The 23,564-nt window shown below is 41.4% G+C and overlaps 1 protein-coding gene across 1 annotated transcript; it reads right to left on the bottom strand.

The window, feature by feature from the left end:
- Nucleotides 1-4,032: 4,032 nt before the first annotated feature.
- Nucleotides 4,033-22,173, bottom strand: LOC142849505 (tripartite motif-containing protein 30A-like). Its single transcript, XM_075971755.1, has 7 exons — nt 21,721-22,173; nt 19,740-19,835; nt 18,915-19,145; nt 8,770-8,792; nt 7,330-7,430; nt 7,030-7,056; nt 4,033-6,785 (listed from the first exon to the last, which is right to left on the bottom strand). The coding sequence occupies exons 1-7, from the start codon at nt 22,138-22,140 to the stop codon at nt 5,953-5,955; spliced, it is 1,731 nt and encodes a 576-aa protein (XP_075827870.1). The 5' UTR covers nt 22,141-22,173; the 3' UTR covers nt 4,033-5,952.
- Between the last annotated feature and the right edge of the window lie 1,391 nt (nt 22,174-23,564).

Raw genomic sequence — 23,564 nt, forward strand, 5'->3', positions numbered from 1 at the left:
TTCTGTTGAGAATTCTCTGTTCAGTTCAGTGCCCCATTTTTTAATTGGGTTAATTAGAATTTTAAAGTCTAATTTCTTGAGTTCTTTATATGTTTTAGAGATCAGACCTTTGTCTGTTGCGGGGTTGGTGAAGATCTTCTCCCATTCAGTAGGATGCCTCTTTTGTTTTAATGACAGTGTCCTTTGCATTACAGAAGCTTCTCAGTTTTAGGAGGTCCCATTTATTCAATGTTGCCACTATTGTCTGTTCTACTGGGGTTATATGTAGGAAGTGGTCTCCTGTGTCCATGTGTTGTAGAGTACTTCCCACTTTCTCTTCTATCAGGTTCAATGTGGTCAGATTTATATTGAGGTCTTTAATCCATTTGAACTTGAGTTTTGTGCATGGTGATAGATAAGGATGTATTTTCATTCTTCTACAGGTTGACATCCAGATATGCCAGCACCATTTGTTGAAGATGCTTTCTTTCTTCCATTGTATACTTTTAGATCCTTTGTTGAAAATCAGGTTTTCATAGGTTTGTAGGTTAATATCTGGGTCTTCTATTTGATTGGTCTACTTCTCTGTTTTTATGCCAATACCAAGCTGTTTTCATTACAGTAGCTCTGTAATAGAGTTTGAAGTCAGGGATGGTAATGCCTCCAGAAGTTCCTTTATTGTATGGGATTGTTTTGGCTATCCTGGGTTTTTTGTTTTTCCATATAAAGTTGATTATTGTTTTCTTAAGGTCTGTGAAGAATTTTGTTGGGATTTTAATGGGGATTGCATTGAATCTATAGATTGCCTTTGGTAGAATTGCCATTTTTACTATGTTGATCCTACCCATCCAAGAGCATGGGAGAACCTTCCATTTTCTGGTATCCTCTTCAATTTCTTTCTTCAAAGGCTTAAAGTTCTTGTCGAATAGATCTTTCACTTTTTTGGTTAGAGTTACCCTAAGATGCTTTATGTTATTTGTGGCTATGGTAAAAGGTGAAGTTTCTCTGATTTCCCTCTCTGCTTCTCTTTTATGTATAGGAGGGCTACTGATTTTTTTTTTTGAGTTCATCTTGTAACCTTCCACATCACCGAAGGTATTTATCAGCTGTAGGAGTTCTTTGGTAGAGTTTTGGGGGTCACTAATGTACACTATCATATCATCTGGAAATAAAGAAAGTTTGACTTATTCCTTTCTGATTCGAATCCCCTTGATCTCCTTATATTGCCTTATTGCTATTGCTAGAACTTCAAGCACTATGTTGAAGAGATATGGTGAGAGTGGACAGCCTTGTCTTGTTTCTGATTTTAGTGGAATGCCTTTGAGTAAATGTCCCCAAAACACGGTTGGTCACTAAGCCTGATCTCTGGTAAGCTAGCAGAGAAATCAAAGTTAAGACTTTTAGAGTGCTGAAACTGAGAAAGAATCTAAGGACTAACCAACCAATGGGGAGCCACCAGAGCTGAATCTGAGATTCTACCACAAGAAGGAACCAGTCTCCTTAGGTCTGCTCTGCCTTCTAGGAACTTGGGACATCTCTTAGAGTTACAGAACGTGTTCAGGCTCATTCTCAATCACCCTAAAAGATGCTGACCTTTGCGAAAGCTGCCCATGATGGAATGAAAGCCCTCCACATGGGCTCCTCTTGCACCTGAGCTCCTGGCTGGGTTTTGCTTTGTGAGGCAGGTGTGGCCCTAAGGGCAGGAAAGACAAGGTGAGGACAGGGAACTGCAGTGTCCTTTGGAGCTGGACTTGAGCACTTAAGGGATGAGAACAGGGAGGAAGCTGCAGTTCAGGGCAGCTGCTCACAATCAAGATTTCCACCCAGTGGGACAGGATGGAAGGAGCCCCATGCAGAGCCCTGCAGAGACATTTCCCACACTCACAGCAGTGAAGCTAGCAAGCTGCAGGGGCTCTCCAGCTGCCCAGGGGTGTCCTGCAGATTAGGTGTTCTGTTCTTGCCCAGAGCAGGGCCTCTGCCCAGTGCTGATCTGATACATTGTATCCCTTCCAGGAATCCCTGCCCAGAATGTCTCCCACAGGTCCCCCTTTGAGTTAGGATTTCTATTATGTTCTAGAATTCCCTTAGCGTCCCCTGAATTAGAATCTGAAGGTGTGTAGAGCTGGGAATGCGGTGAGTTGGCACAGTGGATGCCTAGCAGGGTGGAGTCCTGGGGTGGATCCTGAGCACTGTGCACACCCAGGTGTGCTGACACGTGCATGTGTCTGTCTTAGTCACTCTTCTGTTTCTGTGACAAATGCCACCACTGAGGCACCGTATAAGGACAGTGCTTGATTTGGGGCTTGCAGTTTCAAAGGGTTAGAGGTCATGGCCACCACAGTGGGGAGCATGGCAGCAGGCAGGAAGGCATGGTGCTGGGGCAGGAGGTGAGAGGTCACACTTGAGACACAAACTTGAGCCAGAGACAAAGAGACACTGGGAATGACCAGAATGTCTTGAAATCTCAGAGCTCACACGCATGTCATATATACTTCAATACTGCCACACCTTCCAATTTGTCCCAAACAGAACCAATAACTGGAAATCGAGTATTCAAAGATATGAGCCTATGAAGGTCATTCTTATTCTAACCACCACAGGATTCCTCTGCTTTGGAGCTGGCAGCAGAAGGATTAGGAGGTCAAAGGGCATCCTCAGCAATAGGTGACTTCGATGCCAAGACAGCCTGAGATAAGTGAGAATTACCTAAAAACAGAAAGGCTATATTGGGGAAACAATGATGAAGGGGAAGCCCAGCCAATCACCTTGTTTGTAGGGCGTGATCCCCTTAGGCTAATATTTACATATAAAATCTTGCAGGTGTGCTTCCCGCTTCCTCTTTGTTTTTCTTGTCCTTTGCCGGAACTCTGGCTTTGTAAGTCCCTCTTTTCTTACCCTTATTAAAGCTGAATATTTTATAATAAAGCTAGTCTGGTTAATTCTATCGAACACCCGCCAACATAATGAGCCTTCCTCATTTTCAGTCTCACTCCCTCTTCTGCACGACTATCTCATGTGTTCCTTATATTCTCGGATCTATTAAATATTACATACAAGACAGCGTAGTCTGAGTTTTGTTTAATGGTTTACTAATTCTTCTGAATTGTTAATGATTATATAAAATTCTTTGCAACTTTTTGTTTGGTTTTGTTTTGGAGCCTGGACATCCCAGACTGGGCTGGAGCTCGTTCATGTTCAGCATGGTCTCCAGCTGCTGGCAGCACTCCTCCCTCAATCTAGCAAGTACAGGTGTTATAGGGATGAGCCACCATCTTTGTCTTCTACAGAGTTGAACCAGTGCCTCCTCTGTTTCTTCCTAAGGCCTTCTTGGTAATTAAAAGCATAAAATGCTCAGACAGCCATCTACCGCTTCGTGAATTTTCTTAGACACAATTCCACTCCCATCTCCATGCAAAGATTTGACTTTGTGGTCAGGTCTGCCACCAGCCTCGAACCTCGGTGACAAGAATGAAGGCGGCTGATGCATTCTCTGCCAGCATGTAGTGCTAGAATCTCTAATCTCCATGCCACCTTGTATCTGCCTCTCTGCTGTCACACATAGAGACAAGATGGAGCTCCACTCAAAATGAGTCCCCAGGAGCCGCCTTGATGGTGCCACACTAACCTAAGTGAGTTCTCATGACAGAGGATCCAGTCTTTCGTCACCTGTCTGTCCTGCCTCCTGCCTGGAAATCAGAGAGTCTGGCTATAGGCTTCTGCTGGGACAAACGCCACCTTCACCCTAAACAGTATTAGAGAAAATGTCTCTGCCACAGGGACCCTGATACTCTCCAGATATCCCTCCATTCAGTCTTTTCTGGTGCCAGGTCCTGAACTCTCCTGGAAACAACATGGTGTGCCCTCTCTGTCTCTCTGCCTACTTAATGCAATCTGACTCCAAATAAACTCCTTATTGTACAGTAATCCCTCAGAGTGTCCCCTTGAACCAACTAACTCATCCAAAATCTGGCACATTCCTCTTTAAAAGCAAAACGAAGAAGAGCAGGGTCTTCCTCTGTAACTGAGCCTGACTCAGATGCACAGCGACCTGTCTCTGCCTCCTGAGTGCTGGGGCTGCATCCAAACCATCATGGAGGTTCTGGTACTCAATCTCAGCAATTCTTTATTACAGTCACAGCAAAGAGACAAAACAGACATCATATTGGATACAATTTACATGAGGTAAGTTCCTAGAACTATTGTTTATGTTTCACAACACAGCAAGGTAAATTCATTGGCATCACTGTTATCATCTTCACTGTAAAACGGAAACTATAGAATTTACATACTTGATAGGAACTGAATAGTACAATAACACTCATTCTCTCAAGAAACAAATGTGAAAAATTGTTATCTATTCCCTCAGGCCCAAGACTTCAGGGAGCACCAGTGGTCTAGGATCCAGGGAGGAACAGAGGCTAGGGTATTGGAAGCCTAGGAAGTCTGTATTGGGGCAGTTGTTTGTTGGGGTAGCAGGCTGGTATTCAAATAGCATGAAGACAAACGGGTATGCAAAAAGCATTACTTTGCATACACAGGTAGGAATGAGGGCAAGGAGAAGTTATCAGTTCAAATACCAAAGAGTGCCTGCCTAGGTGGAAGTGCAGGGAGGGAACAGGAATGTTGGAGCAGCAGAGGTCTCTTAGTTTATCAGCTGACAGACTGGTAGCAAAATAACATGTGTTGTTGCTAGCTTTTGGGCAGCGAAAAAAAGAATTGCTGGCTTTTTAAAATGATATGACCTTTTGTCCCTATGAAGCAGATCCAGGTTTTCCAGCCCAAGTAAGGTTGAAGGTCCTATTCCTATGATAAATCTCTCAGAGATTTTGAGCTATGGTCACACCGAACTCACATGTTTGATTCTGAAATTTCTCAAAAGCCAAATATTTATATATACCTACAACATATTGGAGTAGACTTGATGACACTTCCCAGGACCTAATTAGCAAAGTCAAATATTAGAAAAGTCAAATATTAGCCCCCCTCAGCCCTATCCAGTTGCCCATTGCAGCATCTAAACCCAGTATAGCATCTTTGCCGCCAAACTAACATGTAACCATTTAGTGACTGCGAAGTACATGTTTTATTCTCAGTGAATTTATTTCCATTTTAATACTTACATAATACATTTTGCAATTGTGTATACTACCACATGTGTGGGAGGCAGGGGTTAATCTGTAGGAGTTGGCTGCCCCTTTACAAGTGGGTTTGAGTGACTAAGCCCTGTCAGCAGGCTTGCTTTTACCCCGGGGACTTAGAACAGACCCCACATGTATTTTTTACACCAACCTAGAGTATAAGAACACGATTAATATGAAAAGGTCAAAAATAAAATAAAATAAGCATAGGCCTTTGAGGATGTCATTCAGGGCTACACTGCTATGGGAGTGACAGAAATGGAGCAGAGGAAGGTACTCAGAACACACAAAGTCTTAGTGGGTGCTGTTGGAGATATTTCCTTCTTAGGTTTTGATGAAGCACAGCATTGAGGTTAAACTGATGTACCACTAAGGGCTCATTCCTAGGCTAGACATTCTGACATATATTTTCAAAAGTAATAGACAAGCCGGAGAAGAACTTTCTGTCATCTTCTGTCAGTGACATAGGAATGGGGCTGTGGAGACGTGGCAGAGCTGAGACAAGTGGCTCAGGGGCAGAGCACCTCCTCAGCATGCACAAGGCCCTGGCTGCCATCTGTGGCACCACAAAACAGGAAGTATGGGTTAGCAGAGGTCTTACCTCACCTTGTGAGTAAGAGACATTGTGTGTGGGAATCTGGGAAGAGATTAATTACTGTAACCTTGTAAACAGACAAGCAACTGGATCAAGGAAAAGATCCAATACTGGTTTGTATTTAGAAGTGAAGGTCACTGACATGGGAAGACAAAAGTAGAAAAAGTTAAGATGATCCCACAGTGCTTAGACATATAGATACATCAGACACAGGGGCGCTGTGCAGACATGGGTGAGGGCTTAGGAGGGTGGCCCACAGACTGTCAATGGCTTTGAACACATCATAGGATTAAAATATGGATAAACTGCATTAGGGAAGTTCGGTTCACAGAATCTATAGATGAGAGCTCCATGGTTGGAAACATCATAAAATGAGAGAGTGCAAGCTTCTCGGTCCAGGAAAACTCCAACACGAGTGGGAGGACGAGTCAGAGAGAGGAGCAAGACACTGGCATTGTGGGTGACAGAACACTCATCAAAGGCATTATATACAGACATGTCCGTCATCCCTATAACCCAGTAGCCATATTTGGGCTGATAATTTACATGTTGGTTAACATCAGAATCATCTTTAACTTCATGTTTAGGTTGATAATTCACACATTGTCTGTCCCCAAAATCATGTGTATATGTAAGGTCAATCACATTTTCCTGTGGATAATTTACTTGTGTAACATCAGAATTATGTTTATAGTTCAATTCAGGAATCAATGGATATGGTGTATAACCCAAGTCATATTTGTATTCATAACCAAAGGTATATTCAGGCTGAAAATTTACATCTTGGTTAACATCAGAATTATATTTGACTCTGAATCCCTTTTCATTCACTGTACTAAGCTGGGGTTGAGCACATCTTCCGTCATTTATTCCCAGGAGCCAGGCATCACATCTAGACACGTCTACTTCCCAGTAATATTTCCCTGAGCGCAGAGCTGGAAACCCCAGGACACCTAAATCATAGGACTCAGAAACTTGTAAAGTTCTTCTATAACCACTTCTATGTTGTATTTGTCTTTTGTCCATGTTAATGACAATGTTTTTATTGTTGGGTTGACGCAGCGTCACGTGAACTGCAGAAAAATGAGACATAAATTAAGAGTCACATGAGAAACAAGGTACTGCCTTATTTGTGATTTAAGTAGCAGAGGCCTAAAAAGAAAGTGAGAGGGAATTTGGTAGAGCCATTTTTAAAGTCAAAGTGAGGCAGATTGGTGTGCATATTGAGAGCAGTAACATAAAATGTAAGTATTAGTAGAGAAATAAACTCTGAAAGACATTAAGATGAAAGAGGCTGATGGTGTGATTTCTCCTTACCCCAGTGGTGCTGGGCTTCCCGGAGCCCTAAAATGATGAAAATGCACCGCATTAAATACAAGCAAGGGAATCAGAACATTAAAGTCAATGTGCTCTGCAGAGTGGGGGAAGATCTGGAAACTGTGACATGGGACGGGATGAATGATGATGTCCATTAAATATGATGACATCTCTGGGACACACTTTCTGTTCTTCTGAGTTCCTCTACCCATGATAAGAAACATTACTTTCTGTCCAGAGAGTGCAGCCTCAGCCAACCCTAGAGTCCCCCAAATAACCACAGAATGTAGCTGCTCTCACCTTGAAACACTTGCAGCATGCCTTTCAGATCCGGAGCTTGGAAGATCTTTCTCTGTTTACTCGGGACCATTTTAGGCTGTTTCAGTCTTAAGTTCTGACTCCTAGGGACAAAAGATTGACATCTACATCTCAGACAGTGTGACCTCTGACCACCTTGGACTCCCTTGTACTCCCTATCATTCTAACCCTAGAGGTCCTGGAGCTCTCCTGAGAATTCTGAGCAGGGAGAGAGCAGACACTAACTGCAGAGATGAGACACACTCATGACCCCTCCCGCTTAGTAGCTTGTGACGTTGGGAAAGCCTTAGCTCCTCACTTGTACAATTAAATAATTTGCTCCTGCACTACCCCCTTACCAAAAACTCTTAAAAAAAAACAAATGATGAATTAGTTACTTTAAAACAAACTAAACTAAGGTACCTAAAAAAAAGGTAAAGTGTGGCCAGACATGGTGCCACATGTCTTTAATCCTTGCACATAGGAGGCAGATTCAGGAGGATCTCTGAGTTTGAGGCTAGCCTGGTCTACATAGTGAATTCCAGGAGAGTCAGGGTTACACAGAGTAATCCTGTCTCAAAATAAAACATAAAAAATAAAGAGATGTTGGTTTTCAAGTCTAGAGTGCAGAAGTTGCTCTTGGGTACAGAATGTGGGAAAGCCAAGAATTCAAACCCTATTTTCAATATGGACCCTATTGGCCAGCATCTGATTCTTCTGATTATTCAAGTTTTTTTAGTACAATGACAAAACTTGGCAAAGGTGATAGGAACACCAAGTTAATAAGAAGATGAGTCCCACATGTTCAGAATGACCTGAAGTTGACAGCCTCATGTTATTTTATATACAAGGGTACAGATTTTCAAGTTCTTCTAAAGAATGTGGGTCACATAGAGCAGGTGTTTTACCTTGGCCAAATATTGTGCCCAGTGACTCAAGTCTGTTTCTGAAAAATCTAAGTTCAACCACAAAGGAACTCAGGATCTCTTCTATTTCCATGAGAAATACACAGATGCACAGGATTTTTTTCCCAGGATACAATTCTGTGAACACTGTAGACAAGGAAGACATACCCTATCTAGGATGAATCTGTGAATCAAGTACCTGTGAGCTGCAGACAGAGCCAGACACAAGCACAGAGCACGGACAGAATGATGGAACCACAAGGAGTCTGAAAGCTCCTGTGGCTCCATTTGCCTCTTTCCGCTGCTGAGCCTGACTCTGTGACTCCCCTTACCCAAACCCCTCAAAGAGCATCAAATCTGTCCCCAATAGTTACAAAACAGTCAGAGCTGCCTTTCCCCACCTTTTCCTCCTTCTTATTGGAACTTCAGAATAACACTGTCTAAATTTTCACAAACCCATGAGAGATTTATTCTAGTCAGATACTAAATCATTCTCATCACACAACAGGGCTATTCTTCCATGTCAGCCCACACATACCTTGTTAGGACACTATTCACACCCTAGAGAGAAGTGAGAAAACACAGTCAATAACATGTTCTGCATGTTCTTGCAAATCCTGGTCACACTCTCACTGGGTACAAAGACAAAGTCAAAGAGAATCAAATCCTTCACCCACCGTTCTCCATGACATGATGTAATTATGATGCATGATTCATTATTTGACATACATGTAAACTAAGAGACTATTTTCTGTCCCATACTACAAGGTTTTGGAGAACAAAGATGAATAAGGAGTCATTTGGAAGCTTACATAGGATTTGCAGTGCATAGAAGCAAACACATAAACATGTGACTTTATCCATGTTCCATGTCAGCTCTTCACCTTGTTTACAACTAACAATATGAAAAGCTGATTCCTAAATTATTTGAGTAACCTAGACACAATTCAATATGTTAGTAATGGAGAAGTCACAAGAACCAGATGCTTAGATTGTCTGAGAAGTAAAACCAACTAGTCACATTTCTCCTTCTCTGTTTCTTCCCTTTGTGAAACAGTCCTGGAAGGAAAAGACAGTAATCTCAATCTGTGTGTCTCTCAATCTGACAATCTGTTGTAACAATGACAACAAAGAATGGGAATTTTCCCAGGAATCTCACACTGGGAGAAGGAAAGGAGCTCCAGCCTGAGGGACAGCTCTCCTCCTATCAAGACTTCCAGCAGTTCTAATTACTTGTCAGGCCACCTTAAAGTATGAGACTGTAACCCAGATAATGATGGGAGAATGATGGACAGGAGCACACCTTGACATGGGCCACTCATATGCCCACATCCTTGGCTCTTTATTTAAACTTTGATCTCACTTAGGGAAACTGAAGATGGACAGAGTTTTTTTTTTTATCTTGTTCATCTTTCAAAAGGAGCCACATTAATAAATATTCTTTTCCTGCTTTCCAATAATAATTTGGCTCTCTTATATGTGTTTATTGAGGTCAGATATCAAGACCTTGTGAGGACCTGACTTCACAAACTCCATTTTAAAGAAAGGGCTTCATCTTAAGTCCTATAATGAGCTGGGGGGTGGTGGTGGTGGTGGTGGGAGATCTCAGCTCCAGAAATGTGCTGCCATAGCAGAAATGTGAACAGATGCCTAAAAATGGCCAATTTAGAAGATAGGGAGCAGGGCCATGAGATTTAACAAGGTCCAGATGTTCTTGGGAGGCATCCTGTCCTTGAAGATACCTTGTCAACTATTAATGGCTCTTTGTTAGGTTTTCTCAACCAAAAACTGACCAGTGGTTTCAGAATCAACGTTACCCTATTCCCTCCTTACCCACTGCCAAGACGGAAGGACATGAACTCCCCCGATTACACTGTTTCCCCTTTAAAAGTTCTACCCTTCCAGGGCTCTCTGTCACACTTTCTGCACCCACCATGCTCTGGGTGCTGGAAAAGTGTTGGTCCAAACTTAAGTTTGAATGTTATTAAAAACCTTCATGTAATTTGCGTCAGAAACCCGGCTCTGAATTCATTTGGGAACCAGAAACTTGGGCATAACAACCTGACCCACCAGATCCACTTTTAGTATGTTAAGGCTGTACCTCCGTCAGTCATCTGTTCTGGATTTGAGACCTAACAGTATCTGAGTATTGCTGCATGCTTGGGTTCCACTGGATATTGCTATATTTACCAAAATTTACACACTTTGAGAAATGTGACCCGCTTTATCCCAGCAGGTGATAATTGCCAGTAGCTCCTTGGGTGTGGTTGAACTTCCTAAGAAAGTCCACATTCCATAGTGGCATTTGTTGTGGTTTAGGCATGCAAAGGACTTTGGCTTGGTATCACAACCAATCCCAGTTTATATGTGCGGCTGCTAAGCTGTGTCCAGAAGACGCTGTCTTCCTTGTAGACCTTCATCACCTCTGGCTCCTATCCCCCTTCTGCCCCTTCTTCTGAAATGATCCCTAACTCTTTAAATTGGAGGTGGAGCATATATACTCCATTTAAAGCTGAACACTCTCTCTCCACCTTGGCCAATTGTGGCTTTCACAGTGTAACCCTGCTGGCGTGGAACTCTCTATATAGACTAGGCTGTCTTTGAAGGTACTTAGCTTCATTTGTATTCCACCTGCTGGGATTAAAGGAGTAAGTCAGCACACATGGCTGTAGGTTAGGGAGCTTATACTTTCTTTTCATTGTTGTGTGCTTCTCATATTTTTTTCTGTGTGTGAGAAGTTCCCAAGTCCTTGGGTCATAGTCAGTAGGTTCTTGGCTACACATGGCTTTAGTTTATATAACATAAACCAACAAAAATAGATCCCATAGTAAAAAGAATTCTGGGAGAGAACTATTCTAATTATAGATAAATTCTGATGTTCAAACTTGTTTTCATAAACACATCTACAAGCTCATGTCCACTGAGTCATTAGCACTGTAAACAAAACAAAGTCAACTGTAGAACCAATCAACAGATGAATGGATAAAAATGATATGATAAGCATATATATTAAATTATGAACCATTCAAAGCAAGTATTGCCATTTGTTGTAATGTGGTTGAACTCAGAAAATTTATGTTATACTAAATCTGCTGGGCACAGAAAAACAACACTAAGTGATATTATTTCATATGTGTCATGTGCAAAACTTGGTTTCACAAAGTATAGATTAGAATTTGGATCATCAGGGGCTGGGGGCAGAGAAAGGTTTGCAGATTCTTTGGTGAAGAGATACAATTTCAGACTTGGAGAGTTTGGTGGCTGTAGTTAGTACCTATGTGAACTAGCTTGGCTTAGCCAAATATGTATAATTCCATCTAATATAGGTGTTCTAAATAATAATTAAATCAATAAAATGGAGACCAATAAATTAAAAGAGTATGAAGAATTCCTAGCACTAAGTCTGAAGGTGGCAAGCCAGTCCTTTTGTCTGAGAGGTCCCTGGCCATCAAGGGGCCCTGATCCTGTACCAGAAGATCCATCGGCGGGTTAGTGTGTTCCTGACCAGTGGCAGAAGCCCCGGAAAGGGAGCACAGACATTCCTCAACACCCTAAACTTTCTGGTCATTCTGCAGGGGCTTCTTTCCCTGGCTGCTGCCTCTCTCTTCCTATCCCAGGTTTTGCCCAGGCACCCCTTCCCTTCTTAGGGGTCCTAAGATCCCCCAGCTCACTCTGTTTTGGGGCTGGGATGGGGTGGGGAGTGCAACCGGGCGGGAGTTCCTTTGTTTCACTAAGCCTGCAGCCAGCAAACTAGTCCTTTTGTCTGAGAGGTCCCTGGAGAGCAAGGGGCCCTGATCCTGTACCAGAAGCTCCATTGGAAAGCATTTGAGGGAAGAGATGGACAGGTGCCAATGCAAGAATTCCTCCAACAATCTGAAAAACAACATGATAACACCAGAACCGAGCGAACATACAACAGGAAGACTTGAACACCCTAATTGAGAAGAAGTAGAAAAAATAGACATTATGAAAGTGATAGTGCTTAAGCATTATGTGAAAAACTCCCTTAAAGAAATGGATGAGAAGAATAACAAAAAGTTTGAAGAAATGAATAAATCCATAAAAGATACCCTAGGAAACCAAGAAAAAACAATCAAACAGATAATGGAAACAGTTCAAGAATTGAAAAGGGAAATGGAGGCAATGAAGAAAACAAAAACCGAGGGCCGGCTTGATATGGAAAATTTAGGTAAATGAACAGAGACTACAGAGACAAGAATAACCAACAGAATACAAGGGATAGAAGAAAGAATCTCAGATGCTGAAGACACTATAGAGAAAATAAACGCACTGATCAAAGAAAACAGCAAAGCCAACAAACTCTCATCACAAAACATCCAGGAAATCTGGGATACAATAAAAAGACCAAACCTAAGAATAATAGGGGTAGGAAAAGGAGAAGAATTACAGCTCAAAGGCCCAGAAAATATATTCAACAAAATTATAAAATAAAATTTTCCCAACCTAAAGAAGGATATTCCTATGAAGGATCAAGAAGCATACAGAACACCGAATAGACTGGATCAAAAAAAAAAATCCCCTCGCCATATAATAATCAAAACACAAAACATACAGACTAAAGAAAGACTATTAAGAGCTGCAAAGGAAAAAGGTCAAGCAACTTATAAAGGTAAACCTATCAGAATTACAACTGACTTCTCTATGAAAACTATGAAAGCCAGAAGGTCTTGGATAAATGTGATGCAGAAACTAAGAAACCATGGATGCAAGCCCAGACTACTATACCCAGCCAAGCTTTCATTAACCATCAATGGAGAAAACAAAATTTTCCAGGATAAAAACAAATTTAAACAATACATAGCCACAAATCCAGCCTTACAGAAAGCAATAGAAGAAAAATCACAACCCATTAATCCGAACAATGCCCACAATAACTCAGACATTTAGCAATCCTTCATGAGCATAAATCAAAGAAGGGAAACACACAAACTCTACCACCAAAAAAAAAATAACCGGAGTTAACAGCCACTGGTCATTAATATCACTTAATATCATTGGACTCAATTCACCTATAAAAAGGCACAGGCTAAGAGATTGGATGAAAAAACATGATCCAACATTCTGCTACTTACAAGAAACACACCTCAACCACAAAGACAGACATATTACTCAGTGTAAAGGGTTGGGAAAAGGTTTTTCAATCAAACGGACCTAAGAAAGAAGCAGGTGTGGCTATACTAATTTCTAACAAAGTTGACTTCAAACTAAAATCAATCGGAAGAGATGGAGATGGTCATTTTATTCTCATAACAGGAACAATTCATCAGGATGAAGTCTCAATCCTGAATATCTATGCCACTAAGATAAAAGCACCCACTTATGTAAAAGAAACATTACTAGATCTCAAGGCAAACATCAAACCCCACACACTGATAGTAGGAGAATTCAACACTCCTCTCTCACCAATGGACAGGTCAATCAGACAGAAACCTAACAGAGAAATAGAATTAATGGAGGTAATGAATCAAATAGACTTAATAGACATCTATAGAACATTCCACCCAAATAGTAAAGAATATACCTTCTTCAGCATCTTATGGAACCTTCTCGAAAATTGACCACATACTCGTTAACAAAGCAAACTTCCACAGATACAAAAAGAATATTAGTAACCACCTGTGTCTTATCAGATCACCGTGGAAAAAAGTTAGAATTTAAAAATAATTCTAACCCCAGAAAGCCTACAAGCTCATGGAAGCTGAACAGTCAACTACTGAACCATCCCTGGGTCAGGGAAGAAATAAAGAAATTAAAGTCTTCCTTGAATTCAATGAAAATAAAGACACAACATACCCAAACTTATGGGACACTATGAAAGCAGTCCTAAGAGGAAATTTCATAGCTCTACGTGCCCACATTAAAAAAACGGAGAAAGCTCACTTTAGAGACTTAACAGCACAGCTGAAAGCTCTAGAAAAAAAAAGCAGACTCATCCAGGAGGAGTAGAAGACTGGAAATAATCAAACTGAGGGCTGAAATCAACAAAATAGAAACACAGAAAACAATCCAAAGAATCAATGAAACAAAGAGCTGGTTCTTTGAGAAAGTCAACAAGATTGACAAACCTTTATCCAAACTAATCAAAAGGTAGAGAGAGAACATGCAAATTAACAAGATCAGAAATGAAAAATGGGACAGAACAACAGACACTGAGGAAATTCAGAGAATTATTAGGTCTTACTACAAAAGCTTATAAGCCACAAAGTTGGAAAATGTAAAAGAAATGGACTTGTTTTTAGATAAGTACCATTTACTAAAATTAAATCAATGCCAGGTGAACAATTTAAATAGACCTATAAGTCGTGAGGAAATAAAAGCTGTTATAAAAATCCTCCCAACCAAAAAAAAAAAGCCCAGGACCTGATGGTTTTAATGCAGAATTTTATCAGAACTTCCAAGAAGAGCTGATGCCTATACTCCTTAATGTGTTTCACAAAATAGAAACAGAAGAGTCATTGCAAAACTCTTTTTATGAACCCACAGTCATGCTGATTCCAAAACCGCACAAAGACCCAACCAAGAAAGAGAATTGCAGACTAATCTCACTCATGAACATCGATGCAAAAATTCTCAATAAAATTCTGGCAAACAAAATCCAAGAACACATTAAAAAAATTATCCATTATGATCAAGTAAGCTTTATCCCAGAGACACAGGGCTGGTTCAACATACGAAAATCTATCAATGTAATCCACCATATAAATAAACTGAAAGAAAAAAACCTATATGATCATTTCATTAGATGCGGAAAAAGCATTTGACAAAATTCAACACCCTTTTATGATAAAGGTTTTGGAGAGGTTAGAGATACAAGGATCATACCTAAATATAATAAAAGCAATATATAGCAAGCCAACAGCTAGTATCAAATTAAATGGAGAGAAAGTCAAAGCAATTCTACTAAAATCGGGAACACGACAAGGCTGTCCACTCTCACCATATCTCTTCAACATAGTTCTTGAAGTTCTAGCAATAGCAATAAGACAACATAAAGAGATCAAGGGGAGTTGAATCGGAAAGGAAGAAGTCAAACTTTCGTTATTTGCAGATGGTATGATAGTGTACATTAATGACTCCAAAAACTCTACCAAAGAACTCCTACAGCTGATAAATACCTTCAGTGGTGTGGCAGGTTACAAGATCAACTCAAAAAAATCAGTAGCCCTCCTATACACAAAAAATAGAGAAGCAGAGATGGAATTCAGAGAAGCATCACCTTTCACGATAGCCACAAATAGCATAAGAATCTTGGGGTCACTCTAACCAAGGAAGTGAAAGATCTATTTGACAAGAACTTTAAGGCATTGAAGAAAGAAATTTAAGAGGATACCAGAAAATGGAGGATCTCCCATGCTCTTGGATGGGTAGGATCAACATAGTAATAATGGCAATTCTACCAAAAGCAATATATAAATTCAACACAATCCCCATTAAAATGCCAAAAAAATTCTTTACAGACCTTGAGAGAACAACAATCAACTTTATATGGAATAAGCTAAACAATAGCCTAAATGATCTTATACAATAAATGAACTTTTGGAGGCATTACCATTCCTGACTTCAAACTCTATTACAGAGCTACAGTAAAAAAAACAGCTTGGTATTGGCATAAAAACAGAGAAGTCGACCAATGGAATCAAATAGAAGACCTAGATATTAACCCACATACCTATGAACACCTGATTTCCGACAAAGAGCTAAAAGTATACAATGGAAGAAAGAAAGCATCTTCAACAAATGGTGCTGTCATAACTGAATGTCAACCTATAGAAGAATGAAAATCGATCCATATCTATCACCATGCACAAAACTCAAGTCCAAATTGATTAAAGACCTCAATATCAATCTGAACACACTAAACCTGATAGAAGAGAAAGCTGGAAGTAGTCTACAACACATGGGCACAGGAGACCACTTCCTACGTATAACCCCAGTAGCACAGACAATAAAGGCAACATTGAATAAATGGGACCTCCTGAAACTGAGAAGCTTCTGTAAAGCAAAGGACACTGTCATTAAGACAAAAGGCAACCTACTGATTGGGAGAAGATCTTGACCAACCCCGCAACAGACAAAGGTCTCATCTCCAAAATATATAAAAAAACTCAAGAAACTAGACGTTAAAGTGCTAATTAACCCAATTAGAAAATGGGGCACTGAACTGAACAGAGAATTCTCAACAGAAGAAGTTCAAAGGGCCAAAAGACACTTAAGGTCATGCTCAACCTACTTAGCAATCAGGGAAATGCAAATCAAAACAACTTTGAGATACCATCTTACACCTGTCAGAATGGCTAATATCAAAAACACCAATGATAACCTTTACTGGAGAGGATGTGGAGTAAGGGGAACACTCATCCATTGCTGGTGGGAATGCAAACTTGTGCAACCACTTTGGAATTCAGTGTGGCAGTTTCTCAGGAAATTCGAGATCAACCTACCCCAGGATCCAGCAATACCACTTTTGGGAATGTACCCAAGAGATGCCCTATCATATGACAAAAGCATTTGTTCAGCTATGTTCATAACAGCATTATTTGTAATAGCCAGAACCTGGAAACAACCTAGGTGCTCCTCAATGGAATAATGAATGAAGAAAGCGTGGAATATATATGCTTTAGAGTACTACTCAGCAGTAAAAAACAATAACATCTTGAATTTTGCATGCAAATGGAGGGAAATAGAAAACACTATCCTGAGTGAGGTAACCCAGACCCAAAAAGATGAAAATCGTATGTACTCATTCATAAGTGGATTCTAGCCATAAATAAAGGACATTGAGCCTATAATTTGTGATCCTAGAGAAGTTAAATAAAAAGGTGAACTCAAAAAAAAAAAACCATACAGTTATCCTCCTGGATATTGGAAGTAGACAAGATGGCCTGGCAAAAATTGGGAGCTTGGGGGTGGGAGTGGCGTGGGGGTAAGGGTAGATGAAGAGAGAAAAGTGAGAATGGGAGGACAGGGAGAGCTTGGGGGAATGGGATGGTTTGGATGGAGGAGGAGTGGGTATGGGAGTAGGGAAGTATATATCTTAATTAAGGGAGCCATTTTAGGGTTGGCAAGAGACTTGACTCTAGAGAGGCTCCCAGGGGTCCAGGGAGATGTCCCCAGCTAGTTCCTTGGGCAGCTGAGGAGAGGGAGCCTGAAATGGCCCGATCCTATAGCCACACTGATGAATATCTTGCATATCACCATAGAACCTTCATCTGGCGATTGATGGAGATAGAGACAGAGACCCACACGGGAGCACTGGACTGAGCTCCCTAGGTCCAAATGAAGAGCAGAAGGAGGGAGAACATGAGCAAGGAAGTCAGGACCACAAGGGGTGCACCCACCCACTGAGACAGTGGGGCTGATCTAAGGGGAGCTCACCAAGGCCAGCTGGACTGAGACTGATGGAGCATGTGATCAATCTGGACTCTATGAATGTGGCTGACAATGAGTGCTGACTGAGAAGCCAAGGACAATGGCCCTGGGTTTTGATTGTACTGCATGTACTGGCTTTGTGGGAGCCTAGTCTGTTTGGATGCTCACCTTCCTAGACCTGGATGGAGCAGGGTGGACCTTGGACTTCCCACAGGGCAGGGAACCCTAACTGCACTTTGGACTCCTTAAGTAGCGGGAGGGAGAGTGGGTGGAGGGGGAGGAAAATGGGAGGAGGGGATGAATTGGAAATTTTTAATTAAATAAAAAAAAGAATCTAAAAAAAAAAGAATTCCTAGAACTACCAAGGTCTATAAGATTGATAATTTAGATGAAAGAACCAAATTCCCACAGAGATATTCATCACAAAAATATGGCTTTGCTTTAAAAATATGATGGAGATAAAATACAACACAAACTTTATACCTGTAAGCATAAAGAAAACACCTTTTATCCCAGCAACACAAAGACAGAGGAGGGAAACCTCTCTGAGATCATGGACGATTTACAGTGTTAATCCTAAAATTCGCCAGAAAAAAACAGTTTCACCATTTTGGTTGAATTTAAGCAAGCTTTTATTAAAAATGACCAAGATGAAATATGACCAGAACCATCACCTGGAAGACTTTCCAGGTGTGTGTATGGAAACACTTGTTGGCAGAGCTTATAAAGGGCAAAACTCACAGGTCACCATACTTGCCCATAAGGCTTTGTTGTTAGTTTCTAAGAACTGCCACTCCAGAATCCCAGAAGGTTACTTGGTCCATGGGCAGGTGGGGATTATAGGTTAATTTTGCTTCTAACAACAGCCACCCTCACTGAGCCCCACCCTCTTCTCCCAGGAATCAGAGGGAATATGGGTAAAAGTTCCAATCATCTGTGGGAGTCACAAGGCGTACTAAATTTAAGTATAGGTGAAGTGACTAGCTTGAAGGTTGGATATGCTTCCCCCATGCTCAGCATTACAACAGGGTGATAACCACCCATGATGCAACAGATCTTCTCCTCAAGGTTCAGCTTTAGTACTGTACTTGATAAACTAAAAAAAAAATGCAACTTCCTCTTGCCGTCCATGCTTGCAATGATTCCCCAGCCTTTGAAACCGGTTCAGGAAAGAGTTCAGGGAGGGTCCAGAAAGCCCTACTGTCCTCACCAGGGAGATCACAGCAGCACAGAGAGAAGGAAATGGCTTCCAGGTGTCCTGACTCTCAGATACTGGACCTCCTGCAATCTTACCTGTAGCATCTCTATGGTTGAGCACTCCAACTGATGCTCCAGATCTGAGATGAGGTCTCTCACTGACTCCCTCTGCTTCTTCAGCTCATTTTGAGACACTGCCAGGCTGTTCATAGTGTCTTCCTTCTCTTTCATCAGCTTCTCCACCTCATTCGTCTCCTTGGAGTCCAGGAATTCCCGCAGTCCTTTAAATTGCTTCTGAACGTTTTCTACATCCCTCTGTATTTGGTTCTTCAGAGATAAGAAAAGGGAGAGTTATTCACACTGTCCTAATGGTGCTGAGAGACAGAAATCCACTGTTCTGATGGGGAGTTCTCACAGGAACTGAGCTTGGGAAAGGAAGGCAGTCTTAGGGAAGCATCTGTCTCCTATCAGTGTCTGTTCACGACATTCCAAAACAAAGGTCTTAGGTCACCTTTACCAAGGCCATTTGTGCCAAGGTGGGTACCTGGGTGTGGCTCAGTTTTCACAGAGCTACTTGCAATACTCCTCATTCTGCCTCTGAACCCCTAAGAGAAACTAACCCCAAGAATAAAACTGTGACTGTTCCCAAGCAGTCACAGTTCCAGAAAGCACCACAGGATCGAGTCCTAGGACTCAGTGCCATCTCACCAGGCCCCTGCCATGGTGTCAGCTCCTCACACAGCCAGGCTCAGCTGTCATGCACTCTCTGTGCAGTCCCAGCTCCAAGGGAATAGGCAGAGAGGACTAATCAAGGCCTCCTGTTCCCATCAGCCTCCAGGGAATGAAGAGCCAGGGAGCTTCTTGCCCAAGTCCCTCCCAGGAATCAGGCTAACTCCCTTAGGAGGTAGGGTCCCCACTTGCCTCCCAAGAAACTCTCTCCTTTTGAAGGTCATCTTCCCACTGGTCACATCTTTCCTCATTAGCCATCTGCCTCTCCAGGGCAGCCTTGAGCATCCCCTGTGGGAGAGGAATTGTAGCAGAGTCAAGCTGTGTGCTTAGTATGACAGCTGCCCCTAGCCAAAGGCCAAGAAATCCTTCTGGAAAGACAGGAGGTCTAAGACTGTTCTCTTTTTAATATCTTGTGCCATGATTTGTGCACATAAAGTATATAAATTAAGTGTCCAGCTCAATCCATTCTTGGATTTATACACACACAAGTCCCATACAAAGATACAGATATCTCTCTTAGTCAATCATCCCACCAAGTCTAAACCTTTATTTTGTTTCTGGCATTAGAGAAATGGAATAATTGTATTAAGTTTCCCGGTCTTTCATAGAAAAATATACAAACATCACATGAATTTCTTTTTTTTGAAATTGGTTCCTCCTATATAGCCTGGCTGGTCTGGATTTCCTGTGTAGACTAGTATACCCTCAAACTCAGAGAGCCCCCTGCCTCAGCCCCCAGATTTCTGGGACCAGTCATGTCCCTCCACACTGTCCACATGCACATCCTTCTGACTTTTATTTTCTTTTTTAATTTCATGTGCATTGGTGTTTGTCTGTATATCTGTGTGAAGGTGGAGGATCCTCTGGATCTGTTAAAAACATGTGCACGCTGGGAATTGAACTCAGGTCTTCTGAAAATACAGCCAGTGCCCTTAATTGCTGAGTCGTCTCTCCGGGTCTTCGTTTCTTTTGTTTTTAAATTGTTTTTTATTTTTGTAGTTAAGATTATTTCCTCTCACTAAAAATAGATTTTTTTCAGACAACATATTATGATTACAGATTCCCCTGCCCCTACTCCTCCCAGTTCCTCTCCATTTCCCCTCCCATTCAGATCCACACCATTTCTGTCTCTTGTTACAAAACAAACAGGCATCTAAGAAATAATATCAGAATAAAAGAAGATACAAGAGAAGTCAAAAAACAAGTACACTGGAATGTGGCAAAATAAAGAAACCAGAAAAAGAGCGAAATAAACAGCACAAGAAATGCATATAGACGCAGAGACACATAAGGTTTCCAACAAACGGGAATCCCATAAAAACCCTAAGTCTTAATATAAATGCAAATTGCTAGTAAAGTAGGGGAAAAATGCCCTGACTTAACATTATGAGAGAAAGAACCTTCAAATATGGATCCCGGTTATTCTGTGTTGGTCATCTATCTACTGCTGGGCACAGGACCTATCCTTACAAGAAAGTGGCTTATTTCTCCAGTGAGACTCCCTTGGAGAAAATTAAGTTTTCATTTACAAGTAGCTATCAATTGGAGATTGCTTCTGGGTTACTGATGGGTCATGTGCCCACTTCTTCCAGCTCTAGAATTCCATATGGTGCAGACCCTTGCAGGCTCTGTGCATGCTGCAACAGTCTCCATGAGTTTACATGTGCACTCACAAACAACCAACAGAAAACAAAGTCCCAACACGGAACTTGCCTCTGTGCACCTCACTAGGGAATTTTTTGCCCTCCTCCCAGATGTTTCAACTGCCACACGCACATTCTCTTCACTCCTGCACGTCATTCATTTACTAGCCCCATGGTTTGGACGTCACGGGACTGGTTTTTAGGTAGTATGAATGAATCTGACATAAGCAACGTAAGAAGATAATTATGGAATAAATTAGTAGCTGTTCTGTTTTCATCATCAACTCAACTTCTCAAGGACAGTTCCAAAACATTTTTTCCATCTTAATATTTGTACTGCAGGTTGATTCTTATACGATTAAGTGGAATAAATCATCATTTCCTTTTAGGACTCTAAAGGTAGGAAAGGATGGAATGATGTACCAACCCCAGAGCCTATGATGTCCAGGTAATTGACTTGACACACCAAGTGGAGATTTCCCATTTGTTACTGTCTCCTGCTCTGTGTCCCACATCCTCCCATTTCTTACCTTGTACTTACTGGCCACCTCTTCAATGAGAGCTGTTTGGTGTCCACGGTGATCCTGAGATCTCTCACAAAGCCAGCAGATGGCCACCATGTCCTTCTCACAGAAGAGCTGGAGTTTCTCTCCATGCTTTGCACAGACATTCACCTTCTGCTCCTCCCCTGAGATGGTCTTGATCCCTGTTAGCCTCTCCACTATGTTAGCCACATGCCAATTAGGCCTCAGATTCCCAAACAGGTAAGTAACTTGGCACACAGGGCAGATGCCCTCACCTTTTTTGACTTTGCTGGACTCATAGTTCAGTGTGATGCAGGCTCTGCAGAAGCTGTGACCACAGTCTGCATTCACAGGCTCCACCATGAGGTCCAGACAGATAGGACAGGTCACCTCCTCCTTGATCATCCCCAGGACTGATGAGGTCATTGTTGCTGTGATGCTGAGTCTGTCTGTCTGTACTCCTGACACTTCTGCTCAGGTACCTGTGTAACTGGGATGATGAGAAGGGGACAAGTGAGAAAGAGAAAATCAGCACTGAACCGTGAAGAGATCAATGAATGTCCTCGATGATACGGGAAAAGAACAAAGGAGAGAGATTCGGAGAGAAGTTCAGAGACATGGCAAAGGAGCATGTTGTCATCCTTTCAAGTTCTCTGCTGTATTTCATCCAAAATGACTAATTTCAGATGCAGGATTGTTATTTGCTTTCACTGAAGACCAGGAAGATCATGTTTCCTTTCATCTGCCTCATGTAACCTTCTGTCCTTCCCTTTCTTTCCCAGGACAAAATCACATTTTCAGTGTTACAAGCATCAAGTCTCCCCTGTTGTTCTTCCTCCTTCATCAGCACCAGTCAGTGTGAGCCTCTGATCCTCTGCTAACCAGTCCCTTACCAGAGACCCTCGTGCTGACTTGGAGTGTACACAGTCCATCTCCTGATTCACATAGGCAATAATTTCTCTTATTGTCATTTAATAAATGACGTGTGTGTTTGCACACATAGTTAAGCTAAGCTCTGCACTTTATATATACAGATTGCTGTTACGAGGCTCATTTTGTCTTCAATACAGTGAAAGGGGATGAAAACCATCCCTTTGGAGTCTTCTTTCAGAGGTCCCTGTTGTACATCATAGAACTAAAGAAAAGTGATGATAGCCAGGACAGTATTGATAGCCAGAAAATCAGATGTGTGAAATTATGTCTCCAAGCACTAGCATTTCTGAAGAATCTTCTGTCTATAAATATTGAGATTTTGACTCAAGAAATTTGCGAAGACATCGATGGGAAACTCCAGGTATGTAAAATGCTAGAAAACTGAGCTTAAGACCACATAAAAATTGTAGTTCAAGTCAACAGATTTCCCCCTACAATATGTATTATTAGTTCAACAGGCAAAGCCAATGGATAACCCACCCTTCATCAACAAATGAATGATTAGGAACTCTTCCCATCCTGTGCATGAAAGTATTTGATAGCACACACCATTGTTTCAGGAATAAAAATCCTAAAAATCCTTGTATATAGACATAAATTTCCTTAAAGTCATACATGAAAAGCTCCCTGCTAATCACATAAAAATTTAGGGTAATGGAACGACTTTTCTTTAAAATCATGTATAAAACAAGAATGATTATTGCTACCACATCTGTTCAACACAGCTGGGGATGTACCACCCATACAAGAAGACTGAAACAAACAAACAAATAGATAAGTCATAAAAGGCATATAAAAGGAATTGCTTTACAGGTAAAAATCATATCAGTAAAGAAGCAAGATGCAATATCCAGTATAGAAAAGTCACAAATAGTGAGGAGCCCAAAAGGAGATTAAGAAGCTGGGCCTCTCAACCC

The sequence above is a fragment of the Microtus pennsylvanicus genome, chromosome 5, assembly GCF_037038515.1.
Source record: "Microtus pennsylvanicus isolate mMicPen1 chromosome 5, mMicPen1.hap1, whole genome shotgun sequence".
Classification (NCBI taxonomy): Eukaryota; Metazoa; Chordata; class Mammalia; order Rodentia; family Cricetidae; genus Microtus; species Microtus pennsylvanicus.

Bases quoted from the DNA above. Each gene is read 5' to 3' on its own strand.
- LOC142849505 (XM_075971755.1), bottom strand. From the start codon at position 22,140: ATGACCTCATCAGTCCTGGGGATGATCAAGGAGGAGGTGACCTGTCCT. The intron at 8,793-18,914 runs GTAAGATTGCAG...ACTTCTCTCTAG, and splicing joins CAACCATAGAGATGCTACAG to GGTGTGAATAGTGTCCTAAC. The intron at 7,431-8,769 runs GTATGTGTGGGC...TTTTGTCCCTAG, and splicing joins GTGAATAGTGTCCTAACAAG to GAGTCAGAACTTAAGACTGA.